Source organism: Triplophysa dalaica, chromosome 1, assembly GCF_015846415.1.
Source record: "Triplophysa dalaica isolate WHDGS20190420 chromosome 1, ASM1584641v1, whole genome shotgun sequence".
Taxonomy (NCBI): domain Eukaryota; kingdom Metazoa; phylum Chordata; class Actinopteri; order Cypriniformes; family Nemacheilidae; genus Triplophysa; species Triplophysa dalaica.
The window spans coordinates 31,235,257-31,244,517 of NC_079542.1; the positions used below are offsets into that span (position 1 = coordinate 31,235,257).

The 9,261-nt window shown below is 36.0% G+C and overlaps 1 protein-coding gene across 2 annotated transcripts; it reads right to left on the minus strand.

Moving 5' to 3' along the window:
* Nucleotides 1-609: 609 nt before the first annotated feature.
* lrrc28 (leucine rich repeat containing 28) lies at nt 610-8,881 on the minus strand. Of its 2 annotated transcripts, none has more exons than XM_056756145.1 (10): nt 8,779-8,881; nt 8,077-8,265; nt 7,959-7,999; nt 7,680-7,717; nt 7,448-7,585; nt 5,649-5,855; nt 2,815-2,917; nt 2,389-2,564; nt 2,015-2,162; nt 610-1,546 (listed from the first exon to the last, which is right to left on the minus strand). In XM_056756145.1, the coding sequence occupies exons 2-10, from the start codon at nt 8,242-8,244 to the stop codon at nt 1,477-1,479; spliced, it is 1,089 nt and encodes a 362-aa protein (XP_056612123.1). In that variant the 5' UTR covers nt 8,245-8,265; nt 8,779-8,881; the 3' UTR covers nt 610-1,476. The 2 variants fall into 2 exon arrangements, with proteins under 2 accessions (XP_056612123.1, XP_056612113.1); XM_056756135.1 differs by having other exon boundaries at nt 2,015-2,165.
* Between the last annotated feature and the right edge of the window lie 380 nt (nt 8,882-9,261).

Genomic DNA, 9,261 nt, shown 5'->3' on the forward strand with positions numbered 1-9,261 from the left:
GGCTAAAACGTAGTCCACGCTATTAAAATCTATTTTTTTATTTTTGATTATAGCCTCAAGTTGTGAAAACCGCAAAAATGTGTAGTGGGATGTGTAATGGAGTAACCATATGGTTCCAGTATAGCCCAGAGAGTAGTTTGTGAATTCCTAGTTGTTCAGATATGATCTAGGATTTGATTGTATACTTAGACAATCTAAAATATTTTTTTCAACTTTTAGATATTTTTGGTTAGATAGTACTAAGTTTTACATCATGAATTCGGTCAAACAATAATATTTTGTTACAAAGGGAACAAATGGACAGCTTTTGTATTGGATAATTATGATATCTAACAAAATAAGGAATGGACAGTGCATCAAACACTTTACACAAAATTTTTCCATTCCTTATTTTCATTTAGTTAACTTTGCCTCTTCATTTAGGGACTTTTCTTCAGGAAAATCTATGTAATACATTTTTGTTCAAAATATTTCTTACTTTGCATTTTGAGAGAATTATATGGTACTAATTGATATTTACCAATTAATACATATTTTCAAAATCAGAGTCACATAAGCGGTTATGTAGTTAAAATTGTTAAGAGTAGAAAACAAGAACATTATGACACCTTGACTGTCCCAATAAGTCTTATTTTTATAATCTGTATTTCTGTAGATGAGCACCTATACATATGAAAGATGAACAATTGTTAGTAGTTCTTCTTCAGGAACTACAGTCAAGATCTTAGTGTAATATCTGCTTATCTCAATATAACAATTCAAATGTTATAGTCTTAAAATGTAATTGTCTCAAAATATTATTTTAGACAAAAATAGTTACTCTCACTGAGAACAATCAATTGCAAGATTCACACAAGGTCAGTTGGCACTTTCATAAACAGCATCTTTCGATAAAACAATAAACATTAAGACTTCGTCATTGCTAAGTAATTCCTCATCACTTTCAACAACACACATATGTTTATGACACTCAATGTGATCATTTTGCAACTTGGTGGCAATTTGTAATGTCTAAAAGTAATTTAAGTACTTTTCAACACAAATTAGGCTTGCGTCATTCTGTATTACAGATAAATAAAAATGTAGTTCAATTAAAAAAACGATTGTTTAATATAATATAAAATATCTCTCCCCATATTCCTGTTAGATCCAATCAGTCTTAAGTATATTTATCATCCGTCTTTGGATCTTATAAATATATAAAGTGCTTTCTTTAAAAAGTCTGCTCTCCATTTCAACATTTCTCACTATAGACCCCTGTGACCGTTCTGCTAACTGTAAACTGAAATAACACATTACTTTATTGTTTGAACAGGCCCTTCATATTCTGAATTCAATTCAGAAATGTCATCAGGTTTAAAGCAAGTGCTGGCTTTGTGTGTGACGTGAATTTGACATCTAGAACATCGTCAGAAGTCAGCTCATGATGTTCCTCGGCACTCGACGAGCAGTGATGTGAAGTTATTGCATGAAACATCAGCCCTGGAGGTCAAAGGTCATCAGACACTGGCTGGAGCAGCAGTATGCTACAAAACTCACAGTGGTTCTGGTAAAGCAAATCAGAGAATGCAATGTACAGTATATGATTAGATCCTTCAAAGATGGCATGTGAGTGAGTAAATAATGAGAGAATTTTCCTTTTTTCAAAATGTACTTAAAATATTCTTCTTGTGATAGTTTGGGGGTCAGAATAAAACATTTTAAACGTTATTGTATTTATATCTGATGGAAAAACACAAATCTCCACACAGCGCATGAACATTCTGGGTCAGAGGGAATAGGTGGGTGGATTCGATCTCTTAATGCATGTGAAGTGGCAGTGTGGCAGGTTTATCGAGTTATGCTGCTGGATGTTGATACCAAAACCACAGTGTTGCTTTACAGATTGAATATGACATGCAGAGCTCTAAACCCCCCGCTTGATATTTCAGCCAATCGCACGGGCAAGAAAATGAGGAGAAAGATGAGGTCAATCCTAGTATTCAACTGCAGCAAGAGTAAGATATGTTCTCACCTCTTGTGCACTCCAGCGAGTGGCGTCTCTCTGAGAGGGAAGAGTTTGGGGTAGACGATGGTGAACATGGGCTGACTGCAACGGTGACAGTGACCCAGAGGCCATCGTACAACGTCTAGAAGACTCTTTGGCAACAGGAAGTTGACATCTCCTTAAAGGACGACAGACTAGTGGATTAAGAATGTCTGGAGCTTCATGATGTCAAACATTGATCAGTTATGACCTACAACTTTTAGCTTGCCACAATGCATGCTGGGATTGTCCTATATGTGATGGTCCCCTTAAAATGCAGACTAAAAAGGCAGCTCACTAGATTGCGGAACCAAGCCTTAATGTTTATCACCAGCATTTCGACACATTGGTAAAACTCTTACCTTTGCCCGACTGGTCACCATCCGCTTGCAGGACTCTACATGCCAGCTCTTCCAGCGGCAACACGCGGTCCGTCTCCAATCCGATGGCCTTCACTTCAGAAGGGAGAGGGATGGTCATAGCTCCAAGGCCCAGAGAGAGATGCTTCACATCAGATACCTGAGCAGCAAGACCGCATCTGTCGACAAGCAAGCAAAGACACATGTTTGCACGTTACACACACACGCACACAAACACACACACAAAATTTACGTACCATCTAATGTAATGCATTGTGATTTTCTCTTGGGATGGATAAAAATCTAACCAAATATTAACACAAGTGTCTGTGCCGTCTCTCACAGAGACACAATAGATTTTAATGAGATACAGCTATGTTGAATGATACTCTGTTTTTTATGGGATGAAGTATGAAGAACAAAACTTACCCACTGCAGCCAATCACTTTATTATAGAGGTATGATGGCAGGCCCTTCAGAACAGCGTTGTTGTCCACAAAGACAAACTGCAGCTCCATGGAACGTCCAAGATCTGACCATAGAATATAACACATTTTTCAAAATATCTTTTTTGTGTGTTTTGAACAGAAAAAAAAAATAAGACCCGTTGAAATGAGGTTAAGTTATGTTTCATGTTTAGGTCAGTTATTACTTTAAAAGGTATAGAAGCAAAATCTGTTTCATCTTGGTGTCATTTATAACATGTATGACTTCTGCAGAACACAAAAGATGATATTTTGAAGAAAGTTAGTAACATTGGCCCGATTGACGTCCACTGTATGGACACAAACTCAAAAGACATTTTTCAAAATATTTTCTTGTGTGTTCCACAGAACAAAAGAGTCATTTTCCGGTTTTGAACTACATGAGGGTGCATAAATAAAGACAGAATTTCTAATACTATCCATTTAAATGTTTTATAAAATACTAATTTTGGACAGATAGATGGATGGACAGATAGTTTGAGGATGAGAGCTTTGAGCTGTCGCACACGGCAACCAAACAAACAGACGGTTGGTAAGGATGGCAGAGTACTCAGACTCAAATGATGGTCAACAGATGTCATCAACCAGAAGAACAACAACACTGACATCATTACCCATGACACTTTTCCCTGGAATACAGCACGATTCCCATAATCCTCCTGGACAACAACACTCAACCAAAGACTTGAGTCTGCACTTTATTTATGTAAACTAAAGTGAAATCCTACTGTGAGTTGAGTTGAATACGGCCTTAATTGGGTGGACTGAGGAATATGATGTTAGGTTTATATCTATAGTCTATACATAGTATAGTACATATTAGTAAAAGCATTATCTCTGCATAATATCAAATATAATTTATTATTCATTTATAAGAGTTCATTTATGTTTAGGACTACGGCCTTTTAAATATTTATGTTCTTTATTATTATTATTATAGGTACTATTTAATCTTAGTTGTTGTGGTGACTATTCGTTTTATTAGTTGGGTTTATAAGTTTGTTTTTCTTATTGTATGAAATTGATTAGTGTTCATAAATGTGAGCCACTGGATGTTTGAAATGCATGAATAAAGTATACAGCGAGACAAATCATTATTTTATTTTTTGTTTGCCTGCATTACAAATAAATGAAGGGTCTATCATTTCTATGGTAGGTTTATTTTATCTGATAGAAACCGAATATCAACAAAAAAATCTGGAAAAAATATATAAAGGTTATAAATTGATTTGCATTTCAGTCAGTGAAATAAGTATTTGATCCCCTACCAACCAGCAAGAATTCTGGCTCCAAAGATTGGTTATGTGCCTATATGGACCACAGATTACTCCTGTCACTTTAAGAAAGTTTCCTCCTTAGTCAGCTTGTTATGTATATAAAAGATGCCTGAAAACAGAATCTGTATCTTTCATTCAACCTCTCCACCCCCATGGTCAAGACCAAATAGGTTTTAAAGGATGTCATGCACAAGATTGCAGACCTGCACAAACCTTGAATAGGCTACAGACAGAAGCTTGCTTAGGAGACAACTGTTGGTGCGATTATTTGGAAATAGAAGAAACCCAAAATAAATATCAAGATTTCCCCAATGGAGTAAAGATTATTATGAGAAAGGTTAAGCTTCTTAATGATTTTAAGACAGTTGAGACCACAGTTAGCAAGCAAACCATTAGTAACATGTTATGCCACAATAGATTGAAATCCTGAAGCGCCTGTAAGGTCCTCCTGCCCAAGAAGGCCCGCCTGGCTCATCTGAAGTTTGACAATGAACATCAAGATGATTCAGAAAAGGTTTGGAGTAAGTGATTTGAGACCACAATTGACCCGAAGAGAAATGTTGACTCTGACCAGACGAAAAAACATCCCTACAGAGAAGGACAGTGTTGGAAACATTATGGTTTAGGGCATTTTCTCTGCTATGGGAACAGCATGACTTCACCGCATTGAGGGGCTGAGGGACGGGCCAGTGTACAGTAAATTCTTGGACAAGAACATCCTCCTCTTAACTAGATCATTGAAGATTGGTCGTAGATGTGTCTTCAACATAACAAAGATAACCAAAGACTGGCTTAAGGAGAAGCACATTCAGCCACTGCCATTACAATGAATGGGGAGGAATGCAACACTCAATCTGGTCGCTCTAGCGAATGAAGTCCCGCCTTACAGTGAAACAAGCCAATCGTCAATCAATATTGACAATTTGCACCCTAATGTGCATGTGCAATAGATGAAGCGACGTTGAAAACTTTTTTTTATCACAATTTAAGCTTAGCAAACCAAAGTTATATTACAGTTCATGTTAGGTTTAATTATTGATGTGTAATATTCTGTTTAATTGGTATTTTGGCCAGCGATTTAAAAAATATCTGCTTTCCCCCATTCAAGTAGAGAGGGCTTGCTAAGACATGAATAACTGCCCGGCGTTGCAAACATAGCTGCTGAGTGGCACAATTTCAGTAAACGGAGTTTGATAATATTATATAAAAAACTGTTTATTTTAAAGTGCTTCAACTTCTCATTCTAAATCTAATATAAATGCAATTCTACCTCTGTGGCATTTTAGATTTGTCCCTGTCTCCAAAATTGCCAATTACTATTCTGTTGCATGCAGAAACATAAAAACAGTACGCAAGAAATACCAAAATGATCTGCTGCTTCCAGATTTGTAAGCATGTATCACATTAACACTTCCTTAAAGTTCAAAAAAGTACTATAGTTTAAATAAACATAATAATAAATTAACACTCTTAGTTTTTGTGATTTTGTGTTTCAGCTCACCTAGGGGGAGAGAGGTCAGGCAGTTGGCAGCCATTGAGAGCTCATTGAGGTCAGGTAGTAAGCAGAGCTGACGGGGGAGGCAGTACAAGAGGTTACGGTCCGCCGTCAGACACTGCAGAGACACACACTGATGCAGATCTTCCGGAAGAGTCCTCAGGAGATTCATGGACACATCGAGAGTCTCCAGCTCTCGAAGATCTCCCAGTTCTACAAACACAAATCTGTTATATACAACAAGCTTGCTCCCTCAGTGCCAACACAAGGCCTGATGCATTGTGGGATTCTGAAAAAGAATCAATTACTTGACACTCTCTTTCCTACACAACATTTATGTTGGTTAAATCATATTACAAAGCGTTTGAACAATGCGTTGTAAAACAATTTCGTCATGGTCTGAAATTTATGACGGAAAGATTAAAGCCATGAAATGTGTCAGTTTAAGATGAAACATGACTCTTGGAACTTAACAATAAAAAGAAATATACATTTAAGTGTTTTGGAGCACAGCGTGTCAAAAACAGTTAGTCGGTTTCCCACAAACTCTTTATGACAAAACAGAAGAGAGCACTTTATTATCATTTAGTGCTCTAGTCTAACCCTATTGTTCAATATTCCAGTAGTATATCTCTTATTTTACTCCCTCCTGTTTCTGATATGTTCATATTTATATAGGGTAGACATTATATGAATATGAATATATATATACAACAGAGAAAAAAATTAAGACTGTATTCCTGATTTTAAAAGTTAATATTTATAGGTATGCATTTAGGTAAAATTAACGTATAAGTTTCATTCTGTGAACTGCTAACAATATTTTTATCCAAAAAATCTTTTTTCTATTTGCAGAAAATTTTAATAATAACAGAAAAGACGCTCTGTTATTTTTCCGACCTCAAATATTGCAAAGAAAACTAGTTCATATTCACTTTTAAGCAATACAACAATAATAAGTATTTAGGAACTATTTTTTTATGCATCTTGTCATGCTGTCAGTCTTTCAGATTGCTGTTGAATGACTTCTGTCACTCCTGAAGTTGGACTTAGTTGAAGTTCAACACACACTGGACTGGAATGACCACAAAACATCTAGAAATGCTGATTTGAAATAAAAATGTGTTTGTCTCTTAATTTTCCCACGGCTATAATATTCATCATGTATTGAAGGGGTAAAAGTTTTGAAAAAGGACAGATCTGATTATATTCTATCTGACACTTCAGTGCACAGTATATGTTTCGTCAAAATGTTTGACTCTTTTTTGATTGGTTAAAAAGTGCCACATTAAGCTGTAACAGGAAAAGAAATAGCAAGAAAGTGAGAACAAGTCTTGTGTTCTTTTTCAGAAGCCAATAAACCAAAAGCCTACTATATGACGCGGCACTGTCTACTGACGTTTAAAAGTGTCTTGTGGTGTTTCTTTACACAGTTTGTGCACAGAGAACTAATGAGATGCAATCAAACCCAACTACACAGAAAAGCTTTCTTTCGACATGAAAAGAAATCTAAAATTACATGTAAATGACGTCCTCATGTATTTCTGCAAGTAAACATGGAAGGGTATTTTGACATATGAAAGAAAGTCATAAATTTTTTTGACGGCATGTAAGTTATGATAGATTGATTTGGGGCTGAAATCGTCCTTTTAATTGTATTAATAATCGCAAATATTTTGATCTTTTTAATATTTAGGAAAGTATTGCTTTTTTTAAGAAGAATTAATGATTACAAGACAGACAGCAGCCTATTAGATGCTCAGATGAATAATGTTAGATGGGAAGTCGGGATGTGTACAACACACCTCGTGGGAGAAATTTCAGTTGATTATTGGCCAATCGCAGGTGTCGTAAAGAACGCAGCTGACCAATCTCTGGGCAGATGATTTGCAGGGCGTTGTCACTCATGTCCAGTGATTGCAGCTTTACTAGGCTGCCAATTGCTGTAAGTAATAAAGAAATGCATTGTTTGCAAAGTAACCTGTAGGCCAATATTATATATAAAATTATATAAAACTGTTTAAGTGAGAAAATTACCTTGAGGAATCATGGCAATGTTGTTTGAGTGGAGGTATCTAAATAAAACAATTGACAAACTAAAGTTTCATAATCATATGTGTTTAAAATCATATCATTTCAGCAAACTAAGACTCAGGCAAGCTATACTACGGTATATTTTAACTTGGTCAAGTTTGTGAGGATACGTCCATGCTTTATAATCATTGAGGGTTCTCTACTGGACAACAGATGTATTGCATTTTAAAATACTGAGTTAACATTTCACCACAAGTTCTGCCAAGAATACTGGATACTCACAATTCTATCAGGTTGGGGAGTTTCTGCGCTAGATTCTCAGGCTGACAAGAGGAATATAAATAAAAGGTTAAAAAACATGACATAATTAATAATAAAAAATTTGAGACAGAAATCTCACCAGCATGGTTAGAGAGTTTCTCTTCATGTAAAGTCTCTCCAGGAACTGCAGACCTTCATCTTTGAGAAGCTCGACGGGGAAGTTGTTGAGATTCCTGTAGTTCAGGAAAAGATTCTTGTGTCGCTCCTGTTTGGCCATGAAGATGGTTTCATGGAGGTCTGAGGCCATATCTGTTCTCTCTGTCAAACACTGAAAGAAGGCATTTCAATATATATAGTGGGCTTAAAGTCTCCTGCAAATCTTTGCAAGCATTTGTTTTAATTTAACACAAAATGTATTTGTACAAAACATGTTACATATGCATCAGTATAAGAATCTGAGTGAAAAGCATGAATAATAAAGTCATTATTCTGTTTTCCTGTGTAATTTCAGTCTTTTGGTTTGACTAATGACAAATATGTGTTGTCCTAAGATCACAGCGTTTACTAATCTTATAAAATGTTGGAAAACAGAGAACTGGATTGATCCCAAGCTTAGATGCCAGAATGCGATACGTTCCAGTCAGTCTGCATCCGCAAATCAATGTAAATATGCATTTAGAGTTATAAGTTAAACTTTAACTTGAATCGTCCTGTAAATAATGGACGGATGTTGCTTTCAGGTTGTGTGAATATCAAAACTAACGCATGCAATTCAACACGCGAAATAAGTTATCAGATAGTAATAATTATTATAGATTTTTTAATAAATAAGGTTTTCTACCTCACATCCTTGTTTTAAAATAAAGGATAAATCTCATTTAGCGAAAATTCTGCAGTTGTTTGTGTATTCTATCGGCAATGGATTCCGTCTCACGACAAATGCGTCACTAGATTGCGTTACAGTGACGCGACGCGGGTAAAGAGCGTAATGGGAAATGTAGTTTTTCAAAACAGGCGGCGCTGACTAGCAAAGCCGTAATAGTAAAGACGTACATGACCATAGCTGATATATGGTAATGCACATAAGAAAAAGCGTAATTTGGGATTTTCAAAATAAAAGCACTCTAAATCGAATAGACAGTTATGTTCCTAGATGTTTTTAGTGGCTGCTGAGCTTTTTTAAAGCATTTTTTGTGTTGATGATAGAGTGTTGCAATGTATTTACTATGCTGCTCCAGTTGATTTCCAGGCAGTTCTAAATAGGGGCTAGTCTGTTGCTTGCAGTGTGAGTCTTGTTAAGATGTTATGGGCAAGTACTTGGTGG